The sequence below is a fragment of the Dermacentor variabilis genome, chromosome 2 (assembly GCF_050947875.1).
Source record: "Dermacentor variabilis isolate Ectoservices chromosome 2, ASM5094787v1, whole genome shotgun sequence".
NCBI lineage: Eukaryota > Metazoa > Arthropoda > Arachnida > Ixodida > Ixodidae > Dermacentor > Dermacentor variabilis.
This window is the reverse complement of record NC_134569.1, coordinates 124,813,576-124,831,680: the sequence shown is the minus strand read 5'-3', so window position 1 is coordinate 124,831,680 and position 18,105 is coordinate 124,813,576. Positions and strand designations below refer to the sequence as shown.

General features: G+C 44.1%; 1 protein-coding gene across 1 annotated transcript in view; it reads right to left on the bottom strand.

The window, feature by feature from the left end:
• LOC142572651 (uncharacterized) overlaps positions 1–17,489 on the bottom strand; it is a 43,979-nt gene extending 26,490 nt beyond the window's left edge. The window contains exons 1-4 of the mRNA XM_075681921.1: positions 17,163–17,489; positions 12,881–13,065; positions 8,400–8,593; positions 2,620–2,675 (exon numbers count right to left, since the gene is read on the bottom strand). Coding sequence (XP_075538036.1) covers positions 2,620–2,675; positions 8,400–8,593; positions 12,881–13,065; positions 17,163–17,376 — 649 coding nt within the window. The 5' untranslated portion in view covers positions 17,377–17,489. The remainder of the gene's footprint in view (positions 1–2,619; positions 2,676–8,399; positions 8,594–12,880; positions 13,066–17,162) is intronic.
• Positions 17,490–18,105: the final 616 nt, after the last annotated feature.

The window sequence follows — 18,105 nt, the reverse complement described above, 5'->3', positions numbered from 1 at the left end:
ACTAGCTTCAACATTCAACACACCTAAACTGCAATGTGTAGACAGTATCGAGAACGAAAACACAATGACAACAAAATAGAACATCTGAAATCAGCATCTTATATAAGACAGCCTTAAGCGGCAGTTTAATTGACCAATTGCCATTACAGCAGGTAAGCTCGGTTCCTCATGTCCATGAACTGCTAGTTGTCTTTTCTGGCAAAGGAAATGCCTTAATCAGGCAATGGACCATCTCCTGGCCTTCTTGATTTGTGATCCATGAACTGAAATGAACCATCTTAATGGCATTGAAGTGAACTGGTTTCAGTGTCGTCATCCTGTTTCTGTTTTTAGGCCTAATGTAGTGCTGTGGAGATGCTACAGAATTGCAACCAGAATACCCATTCCCTTTCATTCTATCTGCATCAGAAACACTATAGCCACAACAATAACAAAGGTGGACAGATGAGAATGTCACTGTGCATTTAAAGTACACGATTGTATACTATGTGCCAAATGAACATGAAAAGTGCTTCTGAAACCCAGGCGCAATGCAGAACATACATTAAACGAGAACAATTCTCGAACCACCATTGCTAACCGACCCAATAACTGCGGACTACATTCTGTATTCATATAAATTAGCAGAGATTGCCATGGGCGCATCTCTGCTGGCGAGCAGCAAAAAAAATATTACCAGTGGAGACAATAAAGGCAAAACATTTTTTATTTTTTTATATGCTGTGGTGGAGACTTGGTAATACTAACTCTTTCGCCATCTGCTTTTGTACTCAATGTGGGCACCTGACGATGGTCTCACATTCACCCACCAACTGAAGTGACATGATACAGTACAAAGATTGTAAGCTGGCATGCTCTTAGTGTGGGAAGTCCCTAAAAGTTACCAGGCTGAGCTGTTGCTCATTTTAAAATGTAACGGACCTTTAGTAACAATTACCAATTATCTAGCCTTGGCCGGACATTTTCCAAAATCTACAACTTTACTTGAGAATTGTCCTACCACCCATACTTTATTTCCTCGTTTTCCAGCCCAAACAACCTCTGCATGTAGTAAAAGTTCCTCATTAGCTACTCCAGACTGTATCTTCATATTTTTTCTTCAGTTTCAATTTGAGGGCAGATGCAGTACATAAAAGAAGCCAAGGTATTTACCAGCCCCCTGTGGCAGCACCAGGTTTATTCACTATTCAATGTTCTGTTAGTGAAATTCTGCATCAACGCTCCAGGAAACCAGTTTATAACACATTCACTAACACGCTGACATTAAATATTAAGCCTTGGTGAAAGCAACCAAAGCTATTAATAGGACCCTGCAAAGTCAGAAACAAACCTATTGCTGTTTTTATACAACTAAAAAGCCATTTTATAAAATAAATTAAGTTGTGGGGTTTAACACACTGAAAGTGGTGCAGTGGGTTATAAGCTACACTGCAGTGGAGAGCTCTGGATTAAATTTTGAACGTCAGGTGTTGAATGCACCTAAATACAAGTACATGAGGGTCTTTGCATTCCACCCCTGCGAAAATGAGCTCAATGGAAGATGTTGCCCGAGAATGATGCTCGTTCATGTCTTGATAGGTAAGTTTCGACAACACCAAGACAGAGCTGGATGAGTGGCTGTTGTTATGATCGGCTGGTGGGGGCAGCGACCTGCAGGCCTCCCTTGCTTTCCTGAGACAAACCAGCTTTGTGAAGCTTACAATACATCCAACCAGCATTGCCCAGATGACGAGGCCTGACACGGACTGCGATGGGTCAACAAAGAAGCTACGTTCAAGGTGACAACGACCACCGGGTTTTGTAATGCGATAACCACCACCAGCAAGGCAAGGCTTTCCAGGTTGCTGCAAACTGACCATCACAAGCCGCGCCCACTAAATGATGCAAGGGGCCAACGTCTTCCATGGAAATGGCATCTATACCAGGTGTCCAGAGTGCCACGTGGTTGTCCCATATGCAGGGGGCGATCACGTAATATTGGAGGTGGAGTCCGGCAAAATGGTGCAATGTCATGGGAGGGATTTTGCAAGCAGTTCAAAGATTATGATTGGCTGAGACACAGTCATCAGATTCCCTGGTCTAATCACCTAGGGAAGACAACTGTTTGAAAAATGGACACCTTTGATGCAGGGTGTATCTGCTAATGTGTCCTGACATGCTCTCCCAGAAAGATGTAGTCTGGTCTGACTTGTAGCTTATGCTACGAGAACGATATACTGCGCTCCGTGCTCTGGCCAGTATGAGTACCCCTTGTTCCGTAAATAAGCTTGCCTCTCCTATGTAAATAAACTCCCTGTTCCATTCTTCCAACCTCTCGACCTCGTACTCATCACTAAAGAAGAAAACCTTGTCAAGAAAGCTTGGACGACAGCGTAGGCTCGCTCAGCCTCCATGTGATGCCCTAGTAGCAAAGGCCCTGTTTCGAGACGCACCAGTGACATAAGCTAGAGAGCGATACACAGTTCATGCCAGGCTCCGAGGCCATGACTCCCAAATCCTACACTGTGCAACTTAATCAAAATTTGGTAACTTACTAAAGTAACCTGCATTATTATCTATGCCTGCCCAAACCTTTGGCATGGCCACTACTGAGAGGCCACTGAACAACTGCTAGCTTACCTGTTGCATTCTTGGTGGTGTTGGACTTCACCTCAGCAGCCTTGCCGTTTTCCGATCTGCAGTACAGCACAAAAGTCAGGTTTCACTCAACAAGCGCAATGAGGCACAACCTAAAAACATGCCATCAGGTAATTTGCACAGCTGACTTGCATCAATTCATATTTGCAGTGATTAATGACTATAGCTTGAATTGCATGTATGAATTACCTCACAGTGAATAAAAGTTCGGCAGCATGTTACATTCCGGTAACACATGAAGGTGAAAGCCTGCTGCATGCTTGGCAATGCACCAAGTTATACAATCGGAGGGGTCAGATTTCTTGCAAGACATGACGAGCCACAGTGTGAAGTAAACATGTGGCAAGCGACTGTCTCTGATCTTCAGCCTCCTCTCTACGTTGCCATCTCACATTGTCGCGTTGCTGCTTTCACCGTTCAGCTTCTTCGGCTCGTTTGACACTTAGCTGCAGTTTCACGCGCTTGTATAGCAGAGTCAGACTCACACCAACAACATTTCTCTTCAAATTTACATTGCATCCTCTCAGAAAGGGAAAGCAGCACTTGTGGTCAAATGCCTTGCTCCCGCTACTTCGCATGTCGCACCTCGTTTCTCGCTTGGCGAGCTTATTCGGCTGTAGCATATACGTCCGATTGGGGGTATGCAATGCTTTATTGATGGTTTGGATGCTTGTTTTGAGCTTGTTTTTTATTGCAATGTATGCTGTTCTGTGTGCCGTATGGATGATTTCAATGAATGTAGGTACCGTTTGCTCCCCTTTCTCGAGTGCTTGTAGCCTCTGGGGGTATGAGCCATTGCATTTTTTGCTTGCTTACGGGAGTATGAGCCATTAAATATTGTGGGCTGACATACCAAAACCACGATCTGATTATGAGACATGTAGTGGGGCACTCCAGAATAATTTGGGCCGGGGTTCTTTAACGTGCACCTAAATCTAAGTACACAAGTGTTTTCGCATTTTGCCCCCATCGAAATGTGGCCGCCATGGGTATGAGCCATTGCTGATAATGGTATATTTTGTACCACTCGACTAGATGCAGTGTTCTTTAAAGGGACACTAAAGGTTACTATTAAGTGAACGTGGACTGTTGAAATACCATCCCAGAAACCTCGAAACGCTTGTTTCGTGCCAAGGAGAGACTTATTTTAAGAGAAAATGCGTTCTGAAGCGTCCGCGTACCTCTAGCGCAGTTCAAATCGCCCGCCCTCCGATCGAGGAGTAATGACATCATGGTGTCATAGTGACGTTGCGCCATCGGTGAGTAGAACGGCGTCCGCAGGTGGCGCTACGGCTTTTCTGCGCAAAACGCAAACGCACGGCCAGAAACAGAGCCAAGATAGAGCCGACAGCAGAGCGAAAGCGGGAGTATGGTGGCTAGCGGAAGGAGAAACGTGCGACCATAAGCTGGTACTTTATTCTATGACGCAAACTTCGACGCTCGTCGCAGTGGACACTGACAACGACAGACTGGCTCGCGCTGCCGGGCTCAACTTCAGCGATTTGAGTACTGACGAGCGCGACCTGCTGCTGAGGGCTCGCGCTGCCGGCGTCGTTGTGTACTACGATGGCGGCCTCGACACCGGTTCTCCGGGGCGGGAAAGCAACGAGGGCTTCCCACGACATCACAAGGACGTGGCATTCTCACTGCTTGTTCGAAATGAAAGTTTCGCGAGCCAGCAGAACCCGCACAGCACGACGCGATAACGAAACTACTGAAACTCCAAAGCGTGCGCGGCGCAGAGTCGAGCGCGCAGAGTCGAGCGAAAACGAAACCTTTCGACCACCCATACTACTGAAGGGCAACGTCAAAATGTTACTTTTTCTTAGAATTGAATAGACGTAGACAAGTAGCATTTTCTTCCGTCTTATAATCGAATAAAATGATATTTTTAGTACAAGTAGTTGAGTATTAGTAACACAAATTATGAGGAGTGCTTTCGTCATCGGGCTAGTACCGGAATGTCGCTGGGGGGTCTCAAATTGTGTCATGCATTTACCTCAATTTCTCGGTTATTAAAGCTCTGTTCGCAATTATATTGACGCCTTAGACGTTCTAGAACATTGCTCTACCACTTTAACCTGACTTTCTGGTAACCTTTAGTGTCCCTTTAAGTATGAGCCATTGCAATGAGCCACTTAAGGTTTTCCCCTTAAAAATGACCTTTGATCCCCAAATGACCTGATCCAAAAATCCACACTTGATTTCAAGCACCTCCTAGTATATAAAAATATGCAACCATAAAGCTATTTGGAAAGTTCTGTGAAACACCCCCTAGGTTTGTTAAAATGAACCAGTAGTGGGAACTTCATGAAGTACACAAATTGTTTTTGAAACACCATGGGAAAATGGACACTGCAGCATTCTAGAGTAAACATTAAGTCTTTTTTTTTTATGGTTTCTTTCATAACAGAACATGCTATGCAAAATATTCGTGTTTAAACAGTAAAATAGGGCTCTGCAAATACAAAATAATAGCTCATATCCATGTCATGAATGTAGCAACATTACGCATAACGCCTAAAGTTGGTGTCCACATTTGCGGACAAAGGGGCCTCGAATGCACAGTGCTGCTGAATTTGCTCCCAAATGTACAGTCCTTTCCCATGCTTGTAGGTTCAAAATGACTCATTTTGCCTGCTTTACATAATTTAGAGTGTAATGTACGTGTGTTACTAAATTAAGCAAAAATGTGTCAGAGATAATGTAACTAGTAAAGGACACTTGTGAAGGTTTCGTTACTTGCATGCAATACATTTTCTCTTTCTGGCTTGAGGCACCATGCCCTTAAATGGGGACACCACAAAAAACTTAAAAATCAATGTGTTTTTTTTAACTTTTGAAGACCACTAACTTGAAGTGCAGAGTGCAAACTGGCGCTCGTATAGTTCTTTTAACTTGGCACTCTTGCCTGGAGGGGTTATACAGAGCAAAAGGCAATCATGCACGTTCATATCCTCGACATCATGGTAATGGATGTTGAACCAGGTGGGCAGCATCATTTTGTAATGGCACTAATAAATGTATACAGCAGTTCAATCCATTCCTTTCTTGACATGCACATGTATGCACAATACCAATATATTGCGTTTGTGGCACAAAACTTGCACTCGGATAGAGCATGCCCCTTCTACAACCCTGATGTACTTACAAGGTGTCTTTGTAAATATTGGCACTCATTCAATTTGTACACAAAAATGATACATGTGGATACTAGAGGTCTGTGCAATTCGACTGTAGGCAGTGCTGGACTAATGCTCTTTTTATTGGTGCAAGCATGGTGTCCTCTGCCGGCTGCAAGTAAAGTACAGGCCCAGTTCGTGAACTTCCTGCACCACTCAGCATTTCGGTGCCAATGCAATGCAGCGTTGAAGCAGCATGTAATTTCTCTAGTGCCACAATAGCAGACACTGAAAGAAATATGACTGTTACTGAATGGCATGCTGGAAGAGATTGTGCCACTCGTATGCAACAACAGCACCCATGCCCACGAGAGAAGCTGGTATTTGTATGCGGTCCCCAATGTGTCCGAGATAGACCGAAAAGGCACTTGAACTTTAAAGGGGCCCTGGACCACAGTTTATAGTAGTGGAGAAATGCATTTGAAGTGAAAATAGGCTATTTCAGAAATACTTTGCTGAAAAGAACTTCAGTGCGTTCAGCAGAAGCGGAGTTATTGGCAAGCAAACACAGCCCCCGCTGTGCTCCCGTTACTTCAGTGTCTTGTACTGCGAAGGCTACGATAGAATGGGGTTTGCCCCAGAATACTATGCCTTCTAATTTCCCTGTGACTGACGCGCAGTTCAAATTTTAGTTTGGATATTAACATAGATGCTACGACTTCCGATACGGCACCTACGGTGTGCTAAACGTAAGCCAAATATGGTTATCCTCAGTGAGCCGCAGTGCGTTTAGCCAGTGGACTCTTGGCGGAACCTCGCGACAGCTGCGCTATCTACGCTATGCAATAGACCGCAGCTACCAATAGCAGCCGCATATGGGAATCCGCTTTATTACGAAATAAAGCGTCCAGAAGAGAATGAGGAGCAGGTTTTTGTTGAAAAGAGAGCATCTGAGAGAATGGTGACCCCGTGTTCCGCTTGCGAGCTCCATGCACCGTGTACAACAGCAAAACTTGGCTGACATATTCGCAGCAGCGTACGATACCCATGGACTATGTTATTTCACAAAGTTCGAGGTGTGGTTCAGGATCCCTTCAAATGAAAGTAATAGCCACTTATGTCTTCAAAATAGTGAAGTATTCGATTCCTTTTCTCTCAGCAGCATACATGCCAGCACTGCAACTACACCATCATACTCCTCATTTTTGCTGCTGGAGTCCAGAGGCACTAGGGTGGCTTCAAAGGGTGCTATACTAGCAAAGAGCCACTGCCCATTTTCCACTGTGCAGCCGCAAAGATGTAAAAAATGGACATTCACAACACATGCTTGGTAACGCCAGCAATGAAAACAGCAACGTGCGTGCATAAGCAGAAGACCTGCACTACACTGGCACTTAGGCATAAGTTTCCAGAAGGTGCTAGTGCCACGCTGCAGTTACATTTATGGACTGGTGCTGCATGAGCTTGGAACTGCGCAGTGAAATAGTGAAAAGTGCCGCCGAATGGAACAGACTACAGCATTTACACTGTTTTGTGCTGCCATAATCCCCTGCCAGTGATACGCATTTTCCAGATCTGTTTACATGCTTCCTTGTGTACTGCAATGCACTGTAACATTAGGGAATTGCCTACATCATTTAGCCATGCTTCTCAAACTTCTTTTGCAATGATCCTTCAGAGGTTCATAAATTGCATGGAACTGTGTCTGAACAACAGGCTGACTGTGGCAGTGAAAGTTGGTAGCTAAAGGAAATGTGTTGCTGGAAGCGCCACTACAGATTTTACGCTGTTATGATATGTTGCAGAATGATGCTTTTGATTGAGCAGTTTGCACACATTACTGATGCATGGGCTTTGGCATTTTCCCAATGAACTGGCACATCACTCCGTACCTACGGTTACTCCTCTCTTCAGGATACCTCCATGCACAAAAGCTCTTGTGGCCTGAAATCACTAGTGCTTTAACCATTCTTTTATGCTCATGCTCAGACATTTACGCAAGTCAATGTCTGGATTTATGATCCTAACAAAAGCAGTTGTGCCCAACATGGATGAAGATGCTGTGGGCTCTTCTTGAAGCACATTACATATGGTAGGCTATAAATGTTGGCAATGATGGGTTTCAAGGCTATACACTGTTTCTCCTCTGCAGTCGACTGATCCTCACCATTTTGAATAATCTTGCCTCCAAAAGCTAGCCCAGCAAGTGACCCTGCACTCAGCAGACTCAGCCCAGTGCTCTGCTGCCAGTAAGTTTTAAATTTTAGTAATAAAGTGCTTTGCCAACCACGTTGTGCACTTCTGATACGTTCGAGCAACTTTAGTCATTTATTGCAATGAATGCATTTATATCTTCATTACAATGTGCTAGTGAGGCAGCCGTATGTTGCTGTAGAACATGTTGCCTTTTGGGAGAAGCATGCAACAAGTGTGGTGGTGGAAGAATTTAAAACCCAACTGCAAGATATGATGTGGCAGCCCAACATTTTTTTATGATTTCAATGACGCTCCGTCTAATTTTTCTCTTTGCTCTATGAATCTAGCAAACCACCATCAGACAAGTAACTTTTGGAAGAACAGATCCCCGACGTCATGCAGCGGTGGTTTAGAAGCACGAAGCCTAATTCAAGTGTCACTCACTTGCTGGCTGCCTTTGTGGCAGCACGCTTGCTTCCAGGCACCTGGCACTGGAACTGGAAACCAGCAGGTGCAAATGACACCTGTGTCGAGTCATTCCAGGGAGGCCGTTCTGGATGCTTGGAAGATGCATGTGCAGCCTTGCAGTTGGCATGCCGGTCAACACAGGTGCCCACTGATGATGCGTTGCTGCTGAACTGTACAGAGATCAAAGGTGTGCTTAAGAGTTGGTTTCTCAGTGACTGTAGACTCAGTACCGGCTATATTCAGCGACAACCTAAGAATTCGATACAAGCTCAGCCCATGGCTGTTGCAGTAGCTTAGCGACTATGGCACAGCCCTGCTAAGCTCAAGGTCACACATTTGTTCCTGGCCACGGCAGCCACATTTAGATGGCGGTCTGCCTCTGCTTTCCAAAGCATAGTTCACAAAGAAAGCCGATTTAGAAAGAGGCTTGTCTCTGCCTGAACGTCCCAGAGACAAGTGATAACATAATGGGCTGGCACATCTATGAAAACTCTCTGAATTGGATTTAGCGCAAGGACATATCCGGCTCCAAGAGAATTTGTATAAGTATCTTGGCAACAAGGTTATCAGTGTCAATGGCTCCGACAAAGGGTGCTTTGGAAACGGTATTAATCCACCTTTCTCTTTTCTCGAATTGGATACTGCTTTAATAAGTACTGAATTCTTAGGTCGTCATTGACCAGTGTCGTTAACTTAGGAGAAACTAGCTAATTTTGCGAGTTTTGTTTTTAGCCACCTTAGAGACAATTTTGCTTTTTTGGAGTCTTAGCAACTTTTAGTAAAAGTGAAGTTTATTCCTTTTCGACGAAAAGAGGGGGCCAATACAAAAGACAAGAGCCTGACGAAGTCCTTGTCACCCGTAAAACAGTTGGAAGTGTGCACAAGCACTTCACAACCATTTTACAATGAACTTTACAAGCATAGTAAATGGGATGGCGTAGTAAGTCAACATGCACAAAATTTACTCAAGAAGAAGAAGAAATAACTAGAATGCATGCGTAGCTTATGACACGAGAGATACAAACTAAATATACACATTTTTTTTTAAAAGAGAAATATAAGAAATGTCGGTTATAGAACGGAACAACATCTAAAAGCCGACACGTGTGCGCAAGAGCCAATCATCTCAAAGGCAGCAAAATAAGTGGTGTATATCGATTAAATAAATACCCAATTCTGTTTGTTCAATTAGGTGCTTTTTAATGGCAGATTTAAAGATTTTTGAGAAAGGTAATATTCAGATTCAAAAGGAAATTGACTTATTACTGGGGGAACTGGGAAGCTTAGTGTTTGCTAGCCGTAATTAGTGAGCATTATTGGTACAAGTGTACATTTTGAACAGAAAGCATAATGGCTACTGGAATTATCTGGACAAGAAAGTTACAATTGACGATGATGGATGCATTTAAGTAGACTAAAATTGTACACTTGTTTTGCTTTAAGGATGCCATGTTTCTGAATCAGCAGTGACGTGGGTAAATCTGAACGCCTGCCAAAAAAAAAACCCTCTATAGTACGCAAAGCGTGTTTTTTTGAGTTGAAATGAGTTTTAGTTAATTACTGGAATTAGTGACGTATAAAGCAAGTACCCTGGCAAAATACCTCAAGGAACTTTAAGTCCAATGTGTAGCCATAGTTGTAACCCAAAAGGGGCACACACACCTACATTTGTCTCTACATGTAAGCACATACTGAAGAGTTTATTAGTGAGCCATTTGGGTACATCAGAGCTGCTTTGCTAGACTAAGCACAGTCTTGAGATCCAATCTTGTCTTAGAAAAGTGGGGTTGTTTTCCTTTTATGACATTACGATTGCTAACCTGCCACTGCAGGAGGTAATTTAAGGCTATATTTTAAAAGGGTGCTGACAATATTTTAGAGTCTTCTCTCTCTCTTTCGCTTTATACGACGGTGTGGAATTTTTAAACCCCTCGAAAAAAGAAAAAAAAAAGAAAAATGGCTATGTGAAAGCAGGACATTACGACGTTTTGACACTCGCTCCGGCTCTCAGTCTTCTGCTGAGCTGCTACATCAGCCCTCACGAGTAGCAGCATATGAGGTGACCGAGCAAGCCAGAGTGAGCGTCTGTCGCAATGTCCTTGCTCCCACTTGACCACATATTGTGTCAGGATGTCATAACACAGTATTTATCCTCCTGGGAAACGAAACCGAAGCTGACTGTAGAAAAGCTATTATACATTAAATTATTTACAGTGCTCTGAGACTAGTCACTATATTTTTTTCTAGAGTTTAGAGGTCTGGGACTTTTACATAAAGCAAAGGAAGTTAAAAGTCAAAAATATCATGCCAGTAACACTTTAAAAATACTAAGGAAGACACCTAGGAACATTAGAAACACTGGATTAATAAAATTCCAGGCAAGTCATCACTGTCCCTTAGCGGCATTTTGCTAAAATGTGACTCTTTTGGGCCAGGGCCTGGTGAATGTTCAAAAGAGATGCTACGAACATCGGAATTGGTTATAGGGACATGTTTGGCCTGCTTTATTTCCATGCTTAGACAATGACACAAAGTGCCAATGACCTACAATTCGACGGCTACGACAAGGAAGCACAGCCAGCGAGCCAGCGCTACGACTATGATTGAGTTTAGTTCAAATCTCAAAGCTGCACACTAGGATGCAAGAGATGTGTAGTGGATGGCTCAGGATTTATTTAGAATTGTTAGAGGGCTCTTTAACGTTCACTTGAATTTGCCCAATTTATTTTACCGTCTTCCTCAGCGACTTAGCCCCCCCTTTATATATTGAGTATCAGGGTTTCGAGCCTTTTCTGTGGGCCGATCCTGAAAATAGCGCAGTCTAAATATGTGTGCCTATCCTAAGGTAGTGCAGTACAAAAATTTAAGCAGTCCGATGCTCCCACTCCCCTCAGGCCAAAGAGGGATGCAAAGAATCACTGCGTGCAGCGAGTCCGCTCCATTCTCACCCCCAATTCGCTCAGAGTGTCATAGACTTGAAATAAAGGTTGAATTGCCTTCCATTTTAGTTCGCATTACACACCTTTCCAAATGCAGCTGCCGTGACATGGGATCAAAACCGTGAGGTCATGCTCAGTACCAGAATGCTATAGCCGCTAAGCCACCATATCATGTTGATGCGATCATTCCAGGTAAGGGTTCGTACACAACATCCAACTCGTAATTCAAGGACAATTCAAGGATTTCAAGACTGCCAAAGGCAAGAATTTAAGGAGGAGGGAAGCAAACTTGATTTGTACACACACATTAAAATTAGAAGCATTTTCTTCTGAGCTGAGATTTCTTGCAGCTAAGAAGCTGCCTAGTTAGACATGCTTCAAGCTCTTCAGGCCACTTTTTTAAGTTGACTTTCTCACTCCAATGATGTTAATTGCCTTCTGGCATGATGGTTAGTAGTGTTCCACTTCAGCCAAAGATACTCGTGATAACACCGAATGCCTGAACTTACTTTGTGTGGGAATTCCTAGGGCTTGAAAATGGAGCTATGATGGCTGTAAAATGATGGTACTGTCTGGTCACCCTGTCTGGATTTGTCTAGCTCCACAATGATTTAAATGAGCCTGTGGTTGGTGGCTGTAGATACACCACATTGCAATCGTTTGGCAGCACTCAGGATAACTTGTTTCTCCATATATAGCGTCCATGGCGTAGCCCTTATGGAGTGTTTGTTACTTTAAAACTGCACCTAGTATTTTTTTTAATCTTTCTACCTCCGCAAGTATAGGCTAGACAATTGGACACCTCCTTGATTTCCCTACCTACTTTCCCTCTTTTTTTTCACTTTCTCTTACTTTGAATGCTTAAAAGTTGCCCCAACCCTAGTTTTCAAGGAATTCAAGGACGATTTTTATTTTCAAGGAGTTTGAAGGGCTCTTGTATCTCTCTTTTCAGGATTTTAAAGTTTATTATAGCCGATTCCCGCTACATCAACAGTAGAAGCAGCTGTACATTTTGCAGGTTCCTTTAACATATGTAACTGGGGTTTCAGAAGTACGTAGAGTGAAGTACATTGAATGATAAGCTTGTTTTCTTTTTTACAGGTGTGATAAGGGATAAAATAATTGACAGGCGTGTCACATGGTGCACTTAAGATGTTATCAAGCCTGATAGGCATATAATTTCTTTACTGTGACTAACACCATTGCACAGGCTACGGAAAGGAGTCAATCACAGCTGAATAATTCAATCGCAATCAGGCTCTGTTTCAATTGAGCTTGGCCGCAATTAAATTTCCTGACGGCGACCGGTTCTTTCGCAGAAGCTATGGGAAGAAACTAGTCATAGTCGAGAAACTCTGTACTGATTGGGCTCGATCGCGATTGCGTGTGCCTGTGTATGAATAAAACGAAGGCCGAATTCCAATTACTAAGATATTTCAAGGCCGTGCTTCAACCTTCACTGTCAAGCTTTGCTCAGTACCAGAATGTTGAGTCCTGTCTGTTCCGACAGATAATTACCGTGTGGCGGATGCTGTCGTAGTAGCGTAAGTGTCGTTGGCGGAACGATGCATAGTCTGGCAGGGCTGGCAGAGGACTAGGCTCGCGGCTTGGCAGTCGAAAGGGGGCCTTCTGTTTTGGAGCCAGAACCTTCAATAGCTGCTTTTGTTTCTTGAATCTCTTCATACGATGAGTGAGTGGTGTAGCTATGGAAAAAAAGGAGACAGCAATAAACAGGCACTTTGAGATAAAAAGTTGTATTATTTCTTCTTTATTTGGGTATATGGAACTTCTTGATATTGATGACGTAATATGTAGTTCGTTAGGGATGAAATGGTGTTCCCCATGTACAATTTTCACCGAATAGGGCTCCAAGAAATTTTTCTCATTACTTTTAAAGAAAATTCAATAGAAGAATATTTACCACTGTGCATGTGGTGAAAACAACATCATAGGGGTCAATCAAAATCATACAACTTGAGAACCTCCACAGTTGCTTCTAGTAGTGGTTGAGAAAGTTAGACAAGTGTACCAACTCAGCTGGAAATTAATTTAAAGTAACCTAAGTGCTTTCTGTCTTGAAATTTTTCCTTTTGGTGACAGTCCAGTTTTTTCTGGATCACCCCTCTTGCACATTTCTCTTTAAGCTGATGGCCCCCTCTTCTCCACGATCACCCCCATTTCGTGGCACGTAAAACTGTGCCAAGTTGTTTACATATTGTTTGTGTACTGTAGCTGCAGACCTGTCTACCTAAAAAAAAAAGCTAGTTGCACTTGGAGGTCATTGCAGAATGGAAAAGCATGCTGAAAAGCCTTGCGATCCCCACTTTTGTGTTGCAAGGAGCTAAAGTACTTATTGGTTTACAGCTATGAACCAAGGTGCCCTCCAATGGAAAGAGCCTGAGCGAGGTCAAGGTCACCTGCCACCTAAGAAATCCACTCCTTTATTCTACTTGCATCAATTGTGCTCATTGCTGCAAGAAAAACAAGTAGCGGGAGGTGCAGTATGCAGAGGGATTGGGGGAGCCCTGTCCCTGGTTCTTGCAGCTGCTGTGCTGCAGTGTATGAACTGGGCGAGGGCATTGACGGCAACACTGGGCCATGCCTGCTATGTCATTTTGTTATTTGTTGGAGGACTGTACCTGCTTAATGGTACAATTAATGTTTGATTCTATTTGTGTTGGAAGGTCATAAGCATTCTCTTAATTCCTGCACAGTTGCAACATAGTAGGACATTGCGCCTTTTCTATAGACGGTTCTCAAAGAAACTTTGATATTCTGTGTATTGGATGCAACTATATTGTTGAAGAGCAATATGTGAACTCACACAAGTTTGTGTTAACAAAATTAGTGAATCAGATATTACACTGAAAGCAATTAAACATTATGCGTGACCATCAAATTACCCACCGAGAAAAGTCATAGGAAAGTTAATCTTAGAAAAATATACTCACTGAAAAATCTTGAATTGTATTGTGAAAGCGGAAACTGAAAAGGCGGGGGGGGGGGGGGAAATAAACCCACTGAAACTTACCTATGAGCACACAACTTTGCACTAGAGACTCTAAAGTGACTCTGATGTGAAAGAAACATTGAGGTTCTTATGCAGAAATGGTGGAGGAACAGTTACCTAGTGATCACAAATAGGCATGCAGTGCAAAGCAGCATAATGCTTTCCAAGTTCATCTCTGTGCTCAGCTTTCTTGCCTCTCTAATGAGTGCTTTCAGGCATACATGGGACTTGAAAGATTCACAAAATCTGCATGCAAACCCCATTAACGAAGCTGTGCAATACAGTGCATGCAATAGGTCTCCTAAGCTGCATGCCCACAACATAGTAAACATTCATTTTTGACACGACACAAGAGTTGTATTTCAACAATGCTTTTAGACTTTTCCATTACAAGCAACCAGGCAGCAGGGCAGCGGTTGTACAGGGCTCAGCAATTGAAATGCGATTCCTGGAACGCATGGCTGCTAGAGCTTTTTGTGCCAGTGGTGGGTGCTGAGGACACCATGCCACATGCTGATTGATTGTGGCATGTGAAGAAAGTGAGAGCCTTCGTGAGGCATTGTAACTTCATTTGGCCTCACATGATCCTGCAGCACTCACCTTTGGTCCTAAAGGCACCACCCACCACACAGTCTGATTATCACATTTCAATCGCTGAGCACAGTACATGTAGAGGCTGTGGCTGATTCTTCAGTATATGTAAAACTGTGCCAAGAAGTTTGTGCTTTGTGTGAAATTGGTCTCACTAACTGTTTTCTGGGGCGCTGTAGCTGCAGACCTGTTTATCTAAAAAAAAAAAACGCTAATTGCACTTGGAGGCTGTTGCAGAATGGAAAAGCATGACGAAAAGCCTTGCCAGGGCAGTAAGCCGGTTAATGCATCGTCTGAATCAGGGTGTCTGGACACTAGGAACGGTTTTAGATGTGTGTAAGACAACTGAAATTGCATGCCATGGAACTACTCTTGCCATCAGCATGAAATGCATCAGGAAAACTGACTGGCGATGTATTAAATTAAAAAATTAAATTATGGGGTCTTACGTGCCAAAATCAAGATCCGATTATGAGGCACACTGTAGTGGGGGACAGTGGAAATTTGGGCCACCTGGGGTTCTTTAATGTGCACCTAAATCTAAGTACACGGGTGTTTTCGCATTGTGCCCCCATCGAAATGCGACTGCTGTGGCCGGGAGACCGATGATGCACTAAGCAGTAAGAACAGCAAATTGGGCATCTGTACAACTGCTCACAGTGGGCACTTCCAGCAAGAGATGATAATGCACGTTCATTCATGCTTGAGAGGCATGAAAAAAAAAAATACGAATTAAACGGAGAACACAGCCAACATGGCAATGAAAGGGCCCAGTTGTTTCCTTGCTGTGGAGAGTAACCCAGAACGTCAGTCTCCCGGCCACGGCAGTAGCATTTCGATGGGGGCAAAATGCGATAACACCTATGTACTTGGATTTAGGTGCACGTTCAAGAACCTCAGGTGGTCCAAATTTCCGGAGTCCCCCACTACAGTGTGCCTCATAATCAGATCTTGGTTTTGGCGCATAAAACCCCACAATTTAATTTTTAAGTCATTACGACGTTACAGAGCTGTGATATGGCAGCATAAGAAATTAAGTAATGAGAGTTCAACAAGCAAGCAGTACTGCAAAGAAACGGAGTTAATGTGTTTCACATGATAGCAGCATTTTCGTGAACTCTAATGGGTGGTGATTAAGACACAGTATAGTGTTAATTGTCTGTGGATGTCATTTCGTTAGAGCAAAGCTTTCTTTGTCCGTTCTCCCAACCTTGCGGGTGCCGGCTGCTGCTGCCTTGCCGACTACCCAACAACATAGGTATCGGCACAAATGGACAACTTAATCCAATGGGGTATGCACAATGGGCATGTGCTATCAGACATGTTTCCAAACAGACAACTTGGGTCACTGGGTGGGTGCTCGAATAGACAAGCCAAACAAGAGGCAAAAAGTGAGGAAGCCAGCAACAAAAGCAGGGTATGGAGAAACATGGGAACAAAATTTGTCTAGAGCGTGCACCGAGCAAGGAGCGTTGAACTGCCCAACAGTGAAGGAGTTCGCAAAAAAAAAAAAAAAGTTAAAATCAGCTACAAAAACTGAAGTCGTCGGCACCACAAGCAGCCGAGTGCGAAGGAATGAGTAAACTAACTGAAACCAGAGCGTTAACTGAGCGAGAACTGAGTTACATAGCAGCGAAAAAACAAACAAAAAAAAAAAAAACAAGTGAGGGCATTCCCGTAAACATCAAAGAACACCTCTGGATGGGATCCGCCAATTCTTAAAGCTACAGTACAAACGATACCGCAAATAGTTTCACTGGAAATGATCCGTAATCAGTAAAGGGGCGAAATGTAAAGCAATCCAATAGCAAAATTTGCACTTGCCTGGCTCATACTACCGTGGAACTCGCGTCACCATAGTCCCGCCCCCTCTTTCAGCCCGCTGCACGTAGGCTGTAGCGGGCTACTGATGTGAGAGGCTGTACAGGTGCTAGCTAAAGTATTTGGAAAACGGGAGCTGTGGCTGAAATGCATCCCGATGGGCTCAAGCAGCCCCAAGGCGAAATAAGAAATTGGATTACGCTTGTGCGTAAGCCGGCGATCAGAGAAGTTCGATCACAATGCACCTCCTTGAGGCTGCAAGAGCGCACTGCGAAGCAGTTCGGCCGCAGCTCACGTGAGCCAATTATTTTTGTCCGCACCTGTACTAAAGATAAAACCATGTGCAGCGCTAAGAAGAAGCTAATTAAATTCTCTAACCGTCATCGTCGCTGTTCTCTTCCTCAGCAGTTCCAGTTGCTTGGGGCTCATCGGCGCAGCTGATATCAATGTGCCTCCGCGCTTCGAGCAGCGTCTGTCTTCTGTTGCGACGGCCAGCTTCTGCACGCAGCACTCGCCGGTCGTGAAAAAAGCCTTCATCTCGCAGCGCGCAGGCTGCCCCGGGAAGGTTGTAGGCTTTGGAAGTGGAACTCATGGATTCAGCAACGGTTTAATATGCACCAGCCTCAGCACCGTTTTAAAATCGCCTCTGCTGCTCTGCCAACTTCGCTTCCGTTACTTCCGCCCCACAGGAATGCTGGGACTGGGGACGGCCACGCTTCCGGTGTGCTTTCGGCTTGTCGGTATCACGAGTAATAAAGCCGGTCGTGGTCGGTATCGACTGTTGTGCCACAGCAAGTAGTTTATTCCTAATTGTTGCGTTGTTCGTGCTCAGAAAGCCGAAGTCTATGACGTGTTTCCAGTCACCAAAACCGTAAAAACATATCCTTTAAATTCACGGTTAAATTTAGAGGACGCCATAATTAAATCACGGCCACCTGGATCGGCGCGCGGCGATCCAAGCGGCCGTGATTGGTGGCGCCCTGCGGGTAATAAAGGCCGATCTTGAAGGCCATGCTTTTACTCGTTCCATGAGGCGGAAGCGATTTCTGAGAGCCAGAAATAAGTCGTGGACGTTGGGTTTTGCATGGGGAAGGAAAATACAGGAGCATGGAGTTTTTTAGCATTACGACACGCAGCCCGCCTTTGCAAGCGAACGCTTCGTGGAGACACAGTGGCCGCCCAACAGAATTGGCCAACCCCTTCCGTGGAGATCACGCAGCAAGCATCGATATTTTCTGAGACATTTGGTTCCCACATGGAGGAAGTTTCCTTCCTCCATGGGTTTCCTGTAGCTATGCCAGTAGTTTTTATTCGGTGCGCG